At 56.4% G+C, this 17,859-nt stretch overlaps 1 protein-coding gene across 1 annotated transcript; it reads right to left on the bottom strand.

The window, feature by feature from the left end:
* Positions 1-753: 753 nt before the first annotated feature.
* Positions 754-13,763, bottom strand: DAXX (death domain associated protein). Its single transcript, XM_083425334.1, has 8 exons — positions 10,338-13,763; positions 9,397-9,679; positions 6,647-7,454; positions 5,839-6,065; positions 4,483-4,645; positions 3,288-3,738; positions 1,684-1,870; positions 754-1,120 (listed from the first exon to the last, which is right to left on the bottom strand). Exons 2-8 carry the CDS (start codon positions 9,592-9,594, stop codon positions 1,061-1,063), a joined length of 2,094 nt encoding a protein of 697 aa, XP_083281460.1. The 5' UTR covers positions 9,595-9,679; positions 10,338-13,763; the 3' UTR covers positions 754-1,060.
* Between the last annotated feature and the right edge of the window lie 4,096 nt (positions 13,764-17,859).

The following is a 17,859-nucleotide window of genomic DNA, read 5'->3' as shown; positions in this document are numbered from 1 at the left end:
AGAAGGGGTCGTGTGCCCCGCCTGTCCTGGGAGGATCCACTTTCTGAGGGTCTGACTGGACTAGACGGCCCTTGGGGATACCAACTCCCCAATTCCGTCCTGTGCTTGGCACCCAAAGCCCTAAGAGCATCTCCCGCCACATCAACCACCTCTGGGCCCCGCAATGAGCAGGGGGTCTGGGCCGAAGGACTGCCCCTTAGGGACCCCACAGCAGGGCCTTCTTGGGGGTGGCTCCCCAGAAGGGTCTGGAAGGCTCTCCCTGCCCATGCCCCTCTGCCTTCTCTTGCCAGTAACCTCAGGTCTCCGGGTTGTGAGTTCGAGAGCCATGTGGGCTGAAGGGTTCCTTCAGGGGAAACCTGGAACACCCTGTGTCTTTTTCCAGTATTGTAAAACTGTATGTCTCCTGTTCTTCTGAGTCCCTGGAGTAGAGCAGGATTATAAAGTGCCTTTCGTCACCCACAGTAAGGGGCTAAACCCACTCCCACTTGGAGGGGGGGGGGAGAGAAATGATAACATATATATATATATATATATATATATGGGGGGTGTAGAAAAAAAATAATAAGTTTTTTAATTTAGGCCACCCATCTGACATAGAGTTGTCCTAGCCACTCTGGGCTGCTCCCCAAAAAATATAAAAACACAAAAAACCCTCAATGGAAAGCACAGAAACAGGGAATAAAATAAACCTCCCCGCCAGATGTGCTCGCCCCAAACCATCCCTTTAACAGAACTTACACTCACAGCAGTCTACAGAAAAATATTTGCCTTTTTTTTATTCCCGTTTTTTTTTTTTTGCAAAATGAGCTCCCAAACGGACAGAACATCAATACGCTCAACACCCGCACCCCCCCCCCCGGCACCCAGAAGAATACAAACACGGCAGTCCCCGCCCTGCGTCCCCCTGCCCCCCCATGCATCACGCAGAAGCCCCCCCACGCCCCTGAGTCCATGAAGGCAGAGTCACCATCTTCCAGCAAGCCAAGATTTTTTAGGGGGGTTTCCACCTGTCCTTCTGCTCCCCGCCCCCCAAAGTCTGTGCCAGATTGTGGTGGGGGGGCTAATCCGAGTCTGACAGGACGATGATCTCCTCCGGGTCGCACTGGGTCGCCACGCTGGCCTGCAGGGGTGGGGAGAGAGGGGGGTCAGAAGAAGAAGAAACCGGTGCCCTGCACCCCCTCCCTCCCCATGGCAGCACCCAAAGGCCCCCGGCTGCCCCACCCAGCTCACCAGGGACCTCCCTGAGGCAGACCAGCTGGGAGGAGGGGGGCAAAGTTTAGGAAAACTCTTCTGGCGTGAAGAGAGAAGTTTTTCTTCCTCTCACGTCACGGCTAGAACTCGCGGGCATTCGAGGAAGCTCAACACGGGGAGATTTGAGGCGGACAAAAGAAGGTCCTCCTCAGTTGATGTGTGGAACTCCCTGCCACAAGAGGCAGGCACAGCCAACCAGCTGGGTGAGTTGAAAAGGAGTTACCTAGGCGCATTTGGCCACTATGAGGAGGGGAGGCCGGAGTAGCCACTGGCCCAATCCAGGAGGCTCTGCTCAGACACTGACTCCCAGGCAGAAGAAGAAGGAGCTGAGCTCCCCCAGGGCTGGTGCTGGGGGAGGAAGGAAGAGGCAACTTGGGGCTCCAGATCGGGGCTCTTGTGCCTGGGGCAAATCCACCCCCCCCCATTTAGTACCTTCCAGATGGCTGCCAGGAGGTGGCCCCGATTCTGCGGCTGGGGGCTGCCCTGGGAGCTGCTGACCAGCCCCAGGCCTGGGGAGTCGGCGCAGGTGGAGTCGGCCAAGGGGGCCGGGCTGAGGTGCCCCTCTCCGTCCTCGTCTTCCTCCTCCTCCTCCGAGCCAGTGTTGGGCACCTCAATGCAGCTGCCAGAGAAGAAAGACACATTGATGGGGCACTTTCACGGTCTGACTCCCCCCCGGCTGAGGCGGCTCAGAGTGTTTCGCAGCTGGAGAAGGGACCCCGAGGGGTCACCCAGCCCATTCCTCCTGCCCTGAAGAAATCGCCCCTCAAGCATCTCCGACCGTCTCCAAGCGGAGGTTGGGAGCCCACCTGCCAGGGACCCTTGAGGGGGTTGGGCTGGATGACCCTCCGGGTCCCTTCCAACTCCACCCTTCTCCAGCTCTCAGGGACTCCACCACATCCCCGGGGAAGAGGGCTGCCCTTCAGCCTCAGTCTGGGCTGCTCCCGATCCGGCCACCCCAGTCAGAAGAACCCTCCACCGCAGAGACACAAACAGTGTCTGGCCAGGACAACGCTGTCATTCAGCAGGAAACCTTCTCTGCTTTTGGGCAGAACTTTGGAAAATGCCGTTTGGGTTTTGATCTGGACTTGTCTAAAGAAACGTCTGCTGAAAAACCTCCAAGGAAGGAGAGTCCAGCTGCCTCTGGACTAGGCTAAAAGATCACACAATGAGTCAGGGCACATTTCAAAGCAGAAATCAGTATCTGGTTTGCCCCGACAGCAGCCTAGCGGTTGGTTGTCTTTGCACCTGCCAGGGAGGGAAGGCTGTAATAATAACAATAACAACAATAGCAATAACAATAACAATAGTAATAATACGTGGCTGCTGTCCAGGTTTGTTAATTGTCTTACTTTAAATGTTGTGAGGATCCTATGCCCTTTTCAAACATGGTTTTTGGCAGGGGGGATTTGCTAGGTAGATTTTATTTTATGTATTTTGTGGTTCTATATTTTGATTTTATTCTGTGTAACGCCCTGAGACCTCCAGGTATAGGACAATATATAATAAATTAATAATAACAATAATAAATCTTCTGGCGGGAGAGCAAGGAAGCAGCCTCTCTTGCCAGGGAATCCCGCACTCTGAGAGCAGTTGCAGAAAAGACCCAGAGGCGGAATTTTTAAAAACGTGCAGATGAAACATCTCTGCAATTTACAGTGTTTGCCAGACATATCGAAGTAAGAAAAGGCAAAAGCATTCCTCTTCCACTGGGCCTTGGGCGCCAATGCATCAGCGACTGCTATTGTGCTTTTGGTCATTATGTTCTGCATTTGCCTTTGATGTTGCCAAGCGCCCTGTGTTCTTTGGACGAAGGAAAGCATATAAGTTAGCATTTCTTAAAAGAGGCTCTCCCTCTCGGGGCTCAACACCCAGGCAGGTTCGGGGCAAGACCTATAGATTCCTTCTGGGCCAGCCTGGAACCCTCAGCCCCCTTGCAGTCACAGAACTGCCAAGGGCCCTCTAGGCCCCCCCGCTTGCCCCCCACTTTCCCATGGAGTCTCCTCTCCCCCTTACCACCTCCCTGCCCCTCCACTCACCTGTTGGAATCCCGCTGGCTGCGCTTGCTGGGGGGCTGCCCGTTCACCCCGCGGAGACTGCCGTTGTCCTGCACATGGCCGCGCTTGGCCGGGGGCCTCTGGGGAGGGGCCGGCTTCTGGCGCAAGCGGAAGACGGGCGAGGCCCCCCTGCCCTCTGGGGTCTGGTGCGGGGGGGAGGGGGTGGGGGGCGGCGTCTCGCCCGCCTCCAGCGTCAGGGCCTCCTCGATCTCCAGGAGGAACTGCTGGGAGGGGGAGGTGCCCACGGCAGGAGGGGGGTCTGCGGGGGCCTGCCCCACGCGCTGTCCACGTTCCTCTCCTTGGCACCCCTCCGGGTTGTGCTCTTCCTCGTCCTCTTCCTCCGGCTCTTCCTCCGAGGAGGACAGCACCAGCTCAGGGGCCTCCAAGTCCATGTGCTGGTCGGCCTCCACTTCCTGGAGGCGGGGGTCATCATCTGGGAGGAACAGCAGGGTTATGTTGTTTTAATTTATCATTTGGCCAATTATTTTTATTGATTTACCAAATTACTACAAATCAAACCAAATTAATTCAATTTAATACCATTTCCCCGCCCTCGCTACAAAATGTGAACAAAATACAGAAGTATTGTTTGGGGGGGCAGGGGGCGGGCAGCTGTGGGGGACTCCCTGGACCTGAATGGGGACCAGGTGCGCAGCCTGGGAGTCATTCTGGACTCACAGCTGTCCATGGAGGCACAGGTTAATTCTGTGTCCAAGGCAGCTGTCTGCGAGCTCCATCTGGTACGCAGGCTGAGACCCTCCCTGACTGGGCGGGCAGCAGGGTCCGCAGGCTGGATTTACGAGCCTGGTAGACCTAATCCGGCCCCTGGGCCGTAGTTTGCCACCCCTGATCTAATCCATAAGAGCATGCATAGCTCGATTCCGGACTCTGCACTCCTTCCTTTTTTCTCTTTCTGCTTGTGTGTGAAATGGCAGGACCCCCACCACAAAGGCCCCTCTGGGTGGGCCCCCAGGGTCATGAATCTCAGCCAAAGCATCTGCGCAGCCGAGAGAGCCTGAGACTCTAAGGGTCGCGGGTTCGAGTCCCATGACAGACGGCCTCCCAGCCTCTGCTTAGAAACCTCCCCAGGAGGAGGAGCCACCCCCTTCCAAAGGAGGGACAGACTCCTTCAGAAAGTGGGGGTTCCCTTCTGATGCCACCCCAGCCCCCAGCCTACCTGGGGCAGCCCCTTCCTCCTCCTCCTCCTCCTCCAGGCTCTTCTGCAGCTCGGCTTCTATGTCCGACTCTGACGAAGACTCTTCCTCCTCCTCCTCTTCTTCCTCCTCATCGTCCTCTTCCTCCTCCGCCCCTGCACTGGCCACGCTCCGTCCGGGGCTGCCCTAGTGAGAAGAGACATCAAGGGTCACCCTCTGATCCTGGCCATGCCAGGGATGAGACAGACCCCCCCCAGAAAGCGCTGCGCCCCATCAAGATCCCAGAACGGTGCCCAGAGCAAACCGCCCCAGAGCGACCCCTTCCCCTCTGGGGGGGGGGGGGGCGTCTCAAAGCAGCAGCAGCAGCTGCCCAGGCCCCCGCCTGCAGGAAGCAAGCCCCCAAACAGCCCCTCCCTGCCCACACCTGGGTCCACCCTCACAGGAGGGACCCCAGGGACCATCTAGTCTACCCCCCTGCAATGCACAAAAAAATGCATTTATTCATTTACTATGGTAAGCATGCATGTGCCTGATCGTTAAGAAGAGTTACTGGCAGCAATATTAAGAGAGAAAGATAATGAACTTTTTGTAGCAGAATGGAGGCCTTTTTTAAAAAAATGTCTGCAAACAAATGAAATCACAGGCAGGATTCAAGCTAGGGCCAGCAGAAGAAAAACGATAAAGGGACTGTACCAGAGAGAGATTGGTAATAGTTGAGAAATTGAAATATAACGCAGTAGAAAAGAGTTTGAATAAAAAGACTAGGGGGTGGAAAGTCAACACGCAAAACAATCTCTATATAATCTGAAGTTAACTTGTAAAAATTTGAATCATAGAATCATAGAGTTGGGAGAGACCACAAGGGTCATCGAGTCCAACCCCCTGCCAAGCAGGAAACTCAATGAAAATTACATGGGGGGGGGGGAGTGTTAAAGTCACAAATCTATTGTGGGAAACTGGTATCCTTAATTTCCCGGTGGAATACAGAGGCTCTCGGCAAGCCTTTGAAGGACGGCTGGAAAATGCCTGCTGAATCTCCTGGGGCAGGGAGTTCCACAGGGCTGGGCCATCGACACTTTATTATTATAATTATAATTATTCTTTGTTGATTGACATAAAAGGCTCCGCTTCCGAGTGCTGTCTGGCTGACTTAGGGAATGGCCAGCGACGCTCTTGCAGGCGGGCCCAGATGGGCTGGGAGGGTTCAGGCGCAGGGCTGTGTGAATCCATGTTGAGGACCTTGAACCCAGCCCAGCGCGAGAGAGGAGGTCCTTTCAAAGGAGGCAGGTGGGGAGAGGCCCCCGCCAGAAAGACCCCCCTCTGCCGGAAGCCCAGCCTGCCGCGAGGGGCACCATCTTTTCCACGCCAAGCCCCCTTACCTCCTGGGGAGAGGCCGGCTCCCCCTGCTGGTGTCCGGGGGCATCGCTGGGCCCGGGCCCATCTCTGCCGCCCCGGGACTCCCTCCGGCGCCGCTGCCCCTCGTCCTCGCTCCTGTCCTGCAGCTGCGCAAACTGGGAGGTCACCTCCTCCAGGCGCCGCAGGGCCTTCTCCCGGTTCTGGCGCAGGCGCCGGGCCAGCTCAGGGTCCGACAGGGCCGGGTCCGAATCTGCAGGGGTAGAGATGGGCCGGGCGTTGCAGCGGGTTGGGATGGATGACCCCCGGGGTCCCACAAAGCTCCACAATGCCAAGAACCCCCCGAGCCCCTGCCTGGCCTGGAGCTTTGTCAGAGTTGGACAATCTGAAATACGCTCAGGTGCCACAAGGGGTCCATGCGCCTGGCTTTTAACCAGAAAGGCGATGGGATGGCCGTGGGCAGGAGTCCCGCCCTCCCCCCTCAAAATGGCCTCCTCTGAGGGAACCGCCAAGATCTCCCGCCACTTGTTTCGTTTGTGAATTCGATGACAGTTTCCCTCAGAATGGCCTCCTCTGAGGGAAATGTTCAACAATTCCCACTATTTCCATGGTGTGTGCATGTTTCTGAACTTTGAAACATCTTTAAAGCCCCATGGGAATGATGCCCCCCCACGGCCTCATCGGAGGGGAAGTTCCATTTCCCCGCTATTTTTATTATGTGTGCCTTTGTCTGAACTGAGGCACCTGTGTGCCCAACAGGCCGAGGAGCATGGCGGCTGGCCTGTTGTGCCCCCTGCGCCCCCCCGCCTCCCGCCAGTGCCCCCGGGCGCTCACTGGGCCGGTACTGGTCGGTGAGGTGGCTGCCGAAGTTGTAGACGAGGTCGAGGTGGCGGCGCTCCTGGAGGCGGTTGCCCACCTCGCGGAAGGCCTCGGCCGCCATGCTCTCCATCTGGCGCTTGGGCAGGCCCAGGCTGTGGCGGGTGCTGGCCATCTGCACGGCCTTGAGGATGTCGGCGTAGTCGGGAAAGGCCTCGGGGCGGTTGATGAGGCGCTCGATGCGCCGGTTGACCTCCGGGTAGCGGGTGCCGCGGTAGGGGATGCGCTGCTCGATGACGCGCCCCGTCAGGCTGCTGCAGTCCTTCAGCTGGCAGAGGCGCTGGAAGATGCGCACCATGCGCCGCTTCAGCCGGCTCTCCTGCAGGTACGTCGAGTCCTCGCTGTCCAGCTCCTCCAGGTCCAGCTCCCGCTCCTGCAGCTTCCGGATCTCCACCTCGTGGAGCCGCAGCAGGTCCTCCAGGTAGCGGATCTGCCGCTTGGAGCCCTCGCCCGGAGCCTTGGCAGCGGGGCCCGGAGCGTTTGCGGCGGGGCCGGCAGGGGTGGTGCTGGGCCCGGGGGCCTCCGGCTCTGGAGCCAGCAGGGGCTGCTTCTTCTTCTGGCTGTGGGCCCGGAAGACGGTGCAGAGCTCGTTGATGTAGACGTAGACCTTGGTGCTGCGCGCCTGCACCCGTGCCAGGCAGCGGCCCAGGACGTTGCGGAACTCCACCGAGGAGAGGAAGGCGGGCGCTGCCTTCTGGTGCCGCCCCGTCAGGTAGGGGATCACCTCCGGGTGGTCGGGCGTGTGCATGGAGCAGAAGGCCACAAACTGCGGAGAAAGGAGAGGAGAGGGTCAGGGGCGTAGGGAGCCCACCCTCCAACCCAAGCCTGCACCCTCGGGAGTCCCCGCCAGGGACTAGAAACTTGGAGGGGCTCCCTGGAACTGGCCAAGAGAGGGGCCATTTTGAAAGGCAATCCTCTCCTGCGCCTGGGGCTTTCTGGTAAGCAGAAAAGGCAGCATGATGGAGGAAGTAGGGAGAGAAAACCTTTCTTCTCTTTCTCTTTCTCTCTCTCTCTCTCTCTCTCATAACACTCGAACTCAACCTCCAAGGAAGCCGGATGCCGGGAGATTCGGGGCAGATCAAAGAAAGGACTTATCCGCGCAGCACATTCTAAACTGTGGAACTCCCTCCCACAAGGCCACCCGTACTCCCTCCTACAAAGCTGCCCGAGTTCTGTGATCTTCAGGCGAGGTCTCAGGCAGGTTGGAAGAGAAGGAAACAAAACGCACGGAGGACGGAGCCTGCCAGGGAGCGGCAGCCCTTTGACAGGCCCTGCGCGGAGGAGGCTGCAACGCCCCTGGAAGATTTCCAGCGGGGCTTTGAGAGAAGGTGGAGGGACTGCACAATGGAGGAGGCCTTGTCCCTGGCGCATCCACCCTCTGCCAGCCAAAGGTCGCTCCCAACCGGAAGACAAGACACCAAGGGGGGCAGCTTCCAACTCCCACAACGGTCATCTAGTCCAGCCCCCGGCAATGCAGGAATCTCAGCTCCAGCATCTAGGACAGACGGCCGCCAATCCCTGCTTAAAAACCTCCAAGGAAGGAGAGTCCGCTGCCTTCCTATCCTGCGCCCCCAGAGCATTTTGGGCAGAGGAGGCACCTGGTTTCATTTCCCCAGAATCAGCCTCCAGAAGTGGTTTTGTCCTGCTGGCCACCTGACCCGGAAAGCTGCCTGTGGACCAAGGCCGGCTCCCTTGGCCTGAAAGTGAGATGAGCACCACAACCCCAGAGTAGCCTTTGACTGGACTTAACTGTCCAGGGGTCCTTTACCTTTTTACCTATATGCTGACTTCCCCACCCTGGAAGAAAGGATTGCAGCGAGCGCGTGGGGCAGAGCTGATGCAGCCGCCCACCTCACTTTTGACCCCCAAGCCTGGATGAGTCCCAAAATACATCGCGCGCAGGCTATGCCAGCTGCCTGGATTCCCGGTCTGCCTGCAGGCTGGGCCTGATCCGGCCCACGAACCTTGGTTTGCCGACTCCTGCTCTAGGTCCAGAGAGGGGAGAAGCTTTGGAGAGCTGCCCGCTGAGGCCTTGCCCCAGTGTTAGAAACTCATATACAGAATATTAGCAAATCACCAAATGCCACCTTAAACCTAGGTTACAGTCGCCACAACGAAACATCTAGGCATCTTCTGGCAATGAAATTTGTTAAGAATAATAACGCGTTTCTAAATGTCTGGGCAGGTTCATCTGCACAGAAATTCTTTGAGTAGGAGCCAAAAAGAGCACAGCAAACACACCACTCCTGACATCAACAGACAGGGAATTCCAGAGCCGCCGCTAAAAGAGCAGTTTCTGACAAATGCGGAAGAGGCGTTGTGTGACACCTGCAACATGGCTAGCAATGACCACCTTAAGAATGCCTGAGGCCGGGTGCCCTGCTGCCCAGGATGGAGTGCGAACCTGCAGACACACATCCCCTGCGGCTTCAGGTGGACCACCCTCAGGAGCCCAGGCAGACCAGCTCCCCAACTCCTGACGGAAGAGGAATGGCAACCCCCCCATCCCACCGCCCAGGGCATGGCACCCTCCCCACCAAAAAGCAGTCACTAAGCCCAGCCGAGAAAGGACTTGGGGAAGGAAGCCCAGCCAGAAGATCCCCCCCCCCCCCCCGCCTGGCTCCATCCCCAGGCAGAGAAGAGGGTCTCCCCACATTCCCCCTTCGGACTGGGAAGGAAGCGCCTGCGGGTGGGGTCTCCAGACTCACCTCCGCAAAGAGCCGCTCGTTCTCCGCCTTGAGGCTGGCGGGGTCCTTCCCCGGGGCGGGGGCTTTCTGCCCCGCTCGGCCGGCGGCCTGGGAGGGAGGCTGCTGGGGCGCCAGGGGGGCTTCCCTGCCGGGGCTGGGGGGCTGCGGGGCCTCCTCGTCTTCATCCAGGATGATGATGCTGCCGCTGGGGGAGGCCATGGCGGCGCCGGCAGGTGGGGGGTCAGCGGCAGGAGGGGCCCAGCATCCCAGGGGGAGGGGCCGGCAGAGCACCCTCGGGCGTCACCTGCGGGGAGGAAAGAGGAAGATAGTCACCCGCTAGAAATGCCCCACCATAGGCTGCTCTTTTTTGGGGGGGTCTCCCCTCCCCCACCCCGCGCGCCAAGGGGCCCGAGACCCTCCCCCCCCCTCACAATAACTTCTACCCCGCCCACCTGGCCCACGAACAAAGGCCTGAGACCCGGCCCCGAGGGCTCCCCGACCCGGCCCGCCGGCTGCGCCCCTCTCTCTCGGCGCCCCTCGCCGCCCCGGCTTCGCTTTCGCTTCCTTTCCCTCCGCCGCGACCAGCCAAGAAGAAATGCCTCCCTTCCTCCCGGCCCACCGCGCAGGACCGGAAGTTCCCGCCTTTCCCGCCATCTTGCCGTACGGCGAGGCGCCGGGCGCCGGAGGCGGCTTTCCCGCGCTCCCTCTGCGGCGCTCGGCGGCCCTGCTGAGGCCGAGCGTCGGGCGCTTCGCCCGCGTCTCCGCGGGCCCCCGGCTCGCTCCTTCCCGCCCCGAACGGGAGGCCGCGCCGAGGCCTCGGGCGCCGCCACCTTGCCGTACGGAGTCGCCTCTTCCGGCCACGTGACCGCGTCACCCGCCCGCGATTTGAATCCCAGGGAGCCGTTAGCTTGGGCCGGCCCCGCCCCGGACTAGGCCCTTCCCGCCGCCGCGTGACGCCTCGCCTTAGGGGAAGAGGTCCCCTCGCCGCCCGCTCCCCGCGGTCCCGAGGCGGGAAGGAAGCCCGGGCCGGCCAGTTCCCTCCATTCCGCGGGAAGGAATTCCTCGGCCGTGAGGTGCTGGCGCATGCGCCCCGCGCCCTCTTCCTCTCGAGTTTCCTCTTGGCTGCGCGGTCGCCCTCGGGCCTCTGCGCATGCTCACTTCTTCTTCCCGCTTCGTGGAGGCAGCCATCATGTTGTACGGAAGCGGAGGGGGCCGGGAGAGGCGACGAAGTCGGGCAGGGCGGCTGGATTGGAGGCAGTTTCCGAGGTTTCAGGGGAAGCCAGAGGGCAAGGCGCCTCCCCCGCCCCCAGCCAAGCCTTGGCCAAAGCAGCGGAGGCCTGGATTAGGGAAGTTTTTAAGGGCTGATGTTTTGATGTCATTTTAATCTTTTGTTGGAAGCCGCCCAGAGTGGCTGCAGAAACCCAGCCAGATGGGCGGGGTATAAGTAATATATTATTATCATCATCATCATCACCACCACCATCATCATCTCTGTCTGTGGACAGCCTGGCACAGAAAACTCTCCCAAAGAGAAAGAGCAGGCTCTCGACAGGCAGAGGTTCAACAGGTGGAGACACAGGAGAAGATTCGCCTGGCGAGTTTCTGTCTGTCGGGAAGCCGCAGTTCTGCCCTTGGGAGAAGGGACCTTTGGGTAGCCGCCTGATGCTCATACGTTGAACCTAAACCCTAAGCATCCTTGGCCCAGTATACCTGAAGGAGCGTCTCCACCCCCATCGTTCTACCCGGACACTGAGGTCCAGCTCTGAGGGCCTTCTGGCGGTTCCCTCCCAGCAAGAAGTGAGGTAACAGGGAACCAGGCAGAGGGCCTTCTCAGTGGTGGCGCCTGCCCTGTGGAACGCCTTCCCATCAGACATCAAGGAAATAAACAACTATCTGAAAACTATTAGAAAACATCTGAAGGCAGCCCTGTTGGGGGAAGTTTTTAATCACTGATGTTTTACCGTGTTTTTAATATTTTATTGGGAGCCGCCCAGAGTGCAGGGTATAAATAGTAATTGTTACCTAAGGGCGCCAGGAGAACCTGCAGCAGCTGGATCAGGCCAGAGGGCCACGCCTGCAGACAGAATCCAAGCGCAAGAGCAACCCTCCCCTGCTGCGGTTTCCAGCCATTGTGGCTGGTAGCTCCTCCTCCATGAACTTCAAACTAGGCTGTCTCCTCTGGGAGGGAGTTCCATAGATTGACCAATAAGTCCTTTTTTATTGGATTCTGAATCTTGCATTGCTCAGCTTCATGGGGTGTGTTACGTTACAGGAGAGATAGAAACTTTTCTCTATCCATTTTCTTCATCCATTATATTTACCATGTCATTATGTCATTTGCCTTTTTACTAAACTGTGTTACAAATATGTGTATTAGGGGGCATGCATAATGTTATTGTTATAAAAACAGAGACGGCTCTGGTTGCCCTAACAGATGATCTCCGTAGACAACTGGATTGAGGCGGGTCAGGACTGCTGATCCTTTTAGATTTGTCAGCAGCCTTTGACATGGTCGATCATGATCTTCTGGACCACCGCCTCGCAGACGTGGGGATACAGGGCATAGCCCGTAACTGGTTGTGCTCTTTTATCTCTGGTCGGGGACAGAGGGTGGCACTAGGGAGGGAAATGTCATCGCGCCATTCCTTGGTGTGTGGAGTGCCGCAGGGCACAATCCTCTCCCCGATGCTTTTTAACATCTTTATGCGCCCCCTTGCCCAGACTATCCAGAGCTTTGGGCTGGGCTGTCACCAATATGCTGATGACACTCAGCTCTATCGGCTGATGGATGGGCACACCGACTCGGCCCCGAACACACTGACCAGATGCTTGGAAGCTGTGGTTGGATGGTTTCATGGGAGCCGATTGAAACTAAATCCTTCGAAGACAGAGGTCCTATGGCTAGGTCAGGATGGCATGGGGATGAGTGACCAAGTCCCTTCTCTTGTGGGGGCCCATTTAGTGCCATTGCCTTCTGTTAAGGGTTTGGGTGTAATCCTTGACGCCTCCCTTTCCATGGAGGCGCAAGTTACAGCAACAGCCAAGGCGACATTTTTCCACATCCCCCGCATCAAGCAGTTGGTCCCTTATCTTTCCCGCCCCGACCTGGCCACAGTGATCCATGCGACGGTCATCTCCAGGCTTGACTACTGTAATTCACTCTACGCAGGGCTGCCCTTGAAGCTGTCCCATAAACTCCAGCGGGTACAGAATGCTGCAGTGAGGCTCCTCACGGGGTCTCTGCCATGGGAGCATATTCACCCAGTGCTTTTCCAGCTGCACTGGCTCCCAGTAGAGTACAGAGTCAGGTTCAAGGTGCTGCTTTTGACCTTTAATAAATATTCATAAATGCACACATATCTAAATATATGAATCATGTGTCTGAAGTAGTACGGGAGAGCAATGCTGCAGCCATTTTGACTCTCCCAATGACCTCAAATATTCCTCTGCAGTAAGGGAGGCAAATAGCAAACGCCTTCCCATTGTCTTTTTGATTTTAAATCCTGTCTTAAGGGCATATTTGTGTATGAATAGGGTGAGCCTGTGACCTGGATTCAGGAACTAAAGTATTAACCATCACAAAAGAATGGCCAGGCTGCCCAGGTAAAGCAATCAGTGATGGTTGTCAGGTATCCTGGCAGGCAGGATTTCTGCTGGAGACTGCCTCCTTCGGTAATGTATGTATGTATGAGGTGTGGTCTTGAGCTACTGGGGGGACAATTGCAAGTCTGTATATGGGCTTGCACACCATTGTTCAGGGTTCTCCTCCCTCGTGTGTTCTGAGTGGGGACGCTATTGCAACAGTTCCTTGAATAAAGATCAGGCTTACTAGCTGCTTTGCTTCTCAATATACTCTGGCTGGCCTCTGTTATTTTCTCCTACCAATAGGGAACCCACATAAGGACTCTCTACGGGCTCCGGAATACCCCATAAGGGAAAGGGAGCAGTTTTTTCTGGATACGTATATAGAAGTAGTTAAAACTGAAATTACTGCCTATGCTTAGGAGTCAGAATGGTAACAAGCCCAAACCTGCTGAAAAGGAATGATTTGAGGATGACACCTTAATAAGATAACAGGAGTTTCTAAGCAGAAAACAATTCCCAATATGGTGTGCCCAATTGGAAGGCCAGGTAATGTGTCTGTGAGCTGCTTACACATTGCTTTAGCCAATAATATTGCAAAAAGGATATGGGCGCGAGGATTGCATGTATTTACCTGATAGAGGAGTAGCATATAAAAGCCTGAGGGCATGTACTGTGGTCAGACCATGATTGTGGCAACAGCCTTGTGGTTGACCATTCAGCGCTGTCTTAATGATGAATAAATCTCTGTTCAGCCTACCTTGTGTACCTGACTCCTCTTTCCTTAGAGGTTTTTGGCTGTCTGCTCCAAGGAAGGAACCCTCCGAATTTTCCTAACAACTGAAAAGACCCAAACGCTGCAAATGAGCAGCTGTGTGTGCGCCCCAAGGGCACATGGAATCCAGAGTCCTTGAAGTACCTACTTGGTGCTGCTTGAAAAACATTGGCGCTGGTGATCGCCGCTGCATCTTGTGGCAGCAAATCCCACAGTGGCCTGAAATCTCCCGCCTTTCAGCTTTGCTGGGTGCCCTCCAGCCCGGGATGCCCTTTGAAAGGGCTCAGAAAATCTCGCTGGCCCAAACTGCTGCAGCCAGATTGCTGACCAGGACCAGTTAGAGGGAGCACACGGGTCTTGCTAGAACAGCTCTGGGCGCAACCCAAAGGGCTGGCTTTCATCTATAAAGCCCAACATGTCTGAAGGATCCAATTGCCTCCTGTGGAAGCTGCCCAGGCTCTGAGATCTCCAGGAGAGGCCCTTGCTTGGAAGAGCTACGCCCCCAAACAGGCCACAGGATGGGGGAGGAACCTGGGGTTGCTGTTTCTCTGCTGCCCCCACCACGTTGCAGTATCTCCTCCCTGGCCTGAAAACGAGATGAGTGGCACAACCCCATCGTTGCCTTTGACTGGGTCCTTTTTATCTTCTCCTTGCCACCTGAAGGTGAGGCAGGGGTTGTGCTGGACTCAAGAACCGACTGGATGAGAACCAAGCAAGGGAAGCTCCATCCAGACTGAGGTCCCCGAGGGCAGGCAGCTGGGACCCGGCCTGCTCTTGATGGGGCCCCTCAGGAGGAGCGGGGACATAGCTTAGGGTCCTCCTGGATCCTTGGCTGGCCCTTGAGGCTCCCTTGGACTCTGCGTTCCCCTTCCAAGGCCCTTCTTTGTGTGTCTCCTCTGCGAGAGATCAAGGGGGGGGCAAGACAAGAGCAGGTCCTTTTCTGCGGTGGCTCCCCGTTTGCAGGAGGAAATGTCCCTCTTCAAGCAGGCCTTGGGTTGATTACACAATCTGTGGTCTTTTAAAGTGTGTGTGAGAGAGGGAGCTCTTGTTTTGTTAGTTGTTATGGTATGCATTGGTGTGTTTTGTCCTTTGAAGGTGGCAGGAAGAGGTTCTTGGGAAAGGGCTGGCACTTTCAAGGCAGCCGGCTTTGGGGGAACCTTTTCTATTCCCTGCTCCACCACTGATTTTCCCACGCAAGTGCTGTTTCAGCAGACCTAGAGGAGGAGGACCCTGGCCTGTTTGTGAGGCCCGTCTGGGGTCCCTTGTCTCCTGACCTGACCTGCTGCAAGGCTGCTCTTGCGCCCGAGAGCTGCCCCTGGAGGGGGCTGGCGGCTGCTCGACTGGGGAATGGTCTCCTCAGGGAGAGGGACTCTTCTTCCATGGAGGTTTTCAAGCAGAGGGTGGGTGGCCATCTGTCAGGGATGCTTGAGCTGAGATTCCTGCATTGCAGGGGGTTGGACTAGATGACCCTGGGGGTCCCTTCCATAGCATTCTATGAGCCACGATCTGAGTAAGCAAGCACAGAAGCACCCAAGACCCTGCCCTTGAGGACCCCCCCCCATTCCAGCCCCCCTCCCAGGCTCCCTCTGCTCTGTCCCCCAAGCAAAGCACAATGGAGAGCTTTGCACCCACCTTCCCTCCTGCTCTCAGCTGCTGCTTTTATATCTATATATATCTGATGCTTTTGTCTTGCTGGCCATTTTTAGAATTGCACTCTTTCATGCTTGCAAGTTGCCTCGAGGTCACTTGCTGCAAATAAATAAAAGGTGAGGCCTGCAGAACAAGTGCCACTCGGTATCTCTTGCGTTATCAGCAAGAGGAATTCAAGGGCCCAGATCCCTGCTGCTCGCCCACTTGCGCCCTGCATGGCATGGCTGACAGAACCAGACCCGTGGCACTTCCCTCCCGCTCTCCGGGGGGCTGACTTGTTAGCCTTGGCTGGCCCTTCCAGCAGCAGTGTGGGTCACCCAAACAACCCCCATCCCCATAGCGTCTGAGCTCTGGGGCAGGCTGCTGTTGATGGAAGAGGGTGAAAACCCACCTTGCAGCTGCTCCTCTCCTCATAATAATAATAATAATAATTTATTATTTATACCCCGCCAATCTGGCTGGGTTTCCCCAGCCACTCTGGGCGCCTCCCAACTGAATTTCAAAAAACACAATACAGCATTAAACATTAAAAACTTCCCTCAACAGGGCTGCCTTCTAAAAGTCAGACAGTTGTTCATTTCTTTGACATCTGATGGGAGGGCGTTCCACAGGGCAGGCACCACTACCGAGAAGGCCCTCTGCCTGGTTCCCTGTAACGTTGCTTTTTGCAGGGAGGGAACCGCCAGAAGGCCCTCGGAGCTGGACCTCAGTGGACTGAGGTCATGGGCTGCAGAAGGTGGGGGAAAGCTCCAGAGCCTCTTGGGGGCAGCAGAGGAAGGAAGCCCCCCCTCTCCCTCCCACGGGATGGGGGTGCTTTCGGTTGGCAGCGTAGTGGCAGGTTCAGAAGTACAGGGTCCCTTCCCAGCCACCCCTCTTGCAAGGTAATGCAACCTTCTAAGAAGATACAATCATCATTGAACCGTAGAACTGTAGAGTTGGAAGGGACCCCAGGGGTCATCTAGTCCAACCCCCTGCAATGCAAAAACTGTAGCTGTATAATCCCTGGCAGGCAGCCACCCAACATCGGCTCTAAAAACCCCTCCCAGGTCCCCCATCAAACAGCTCTTAGGATCTTGTGATTACACAGTGACGACAATGAGGAATGTATTGCAAGGATCAGCTGCGCATCTCCACAGGTTGCCTTTGGGCCGGATCAGACCCTTTCTCCGCAAATGCTCAGCTGGGTGACCATTTCTGTTGGAGACTGCAGTCAAATCTAACTAGCAAACTGAGGGCTAGTGAATGCACGAGGGGTTAAGACTCCGGGGACAAAGTGAAGCTTCTTTCTTCTTTCTCTTCCGCCACGTGAAGCTGACCAGGGACCGTGTCTCCTAAGTTCTTGCTGCTGCATGGAATAACACATGAATCTGACCTTTGGACTTTGTAAGTAAAGCATTCCAAGGGACTAACAGTGGGGCCTGTTCACTGCAAGGGGGCTGGAAACAAAGCCCTGCCTATTTGAAAGGTAGAACAGCCTCTTTGTCCCGCGCTTCGCTGTGCTGCGTGATTCTGCGATTCTCCCCTCTGCTGGGGGCTCCCTCTTGCTGGAGAGAGCGCGGAGTCCTGCGCCTCGGATCTCAGGATCCAGCGAATTCTTTTATTAACTAACCTGACACGGGTCATATACCTTTCTTTTTCGGGTGTGTCCCCCCCCCCCAATAGAATTATGCCCGACAGAGCTTGCTCAACCTTCCCTTGAGAGCGAGGCCCTTGCACACTCACGCTCCCAACTCTGGAACCCTTCCTGGGGGGGGGGGCAGAGAACAGTTGGGGGGCTTCTGGCTGAAGTTCTCTCTCTCAGCCCGACCTGGACACGGGCAGAAGCTGCCCCCCCCAGCAGCCAGAAACTTGCCAAGTGCCCACTGCAAGACCCTCCACTCTCATGACTCCAGGAGTGGGGAAGCCCCTGAAGTTGGGGCACTTGCCCCACAGAAGCCCCCCCCCCATCCCACCCCTCCTCCTGCCTTTATGGCTGATGTGGCATAAAAGACCAATTGCTTTTTATTAAACATTTTCGTCTGTTTTCACCACACACTCCAGAAAAAAAATGAGAAAAAAATAAATTTGACATAAAATAAACTTGAGAGCTTGAGAGAGAAAGAGAGAAGATGCCTGGGGAGGCCGGAGTGACCTGAACCCCCCCTTCCCAAGGGAGGAATTATGTACACAGGCTCTGAGTTCGAGAGAAAGAGAGAGGGGGGAAGGAGGCAGAGAGAGAGAGAGAAAGAGAGAGAGAAGGAGCAGCTCTTCATATGTACAGTACAAATCCCGCGGTAATTACACCAGGGGGGGGCAAGTCCGTGGGGAGCAGGCAGCGGGGACTTCACATATGTACAATCTCTTTATATTATAATAATAATAATTCATCATCATAATAATACGTATAAATATCTACGGTGCCCGCCTGAGCCACCGTCATTGTCCGGGGGGAGGGGGAGAGAAAGAAAGAGGGGTCGGGGAGGGAAGGAGAGTCCTTA

The sequence above is a fragment of the Podarcis tiliguerta genome (assembly GCF_965153285.1).
Source record: "Podarcis tiliguerta genome assembly, chromosome: 2".
Taxonomy (NCBI): Eukaryota; Metazoa; Chordata; class Lepidosauria; order Squamata; family Lacertidae; genus Podarcis; species Podarcis tiliguerta.
Note: the sequence above shows the minus strand (reverse complement) of the source record. Positions and strands in the feature narration are given on the sequence as shown.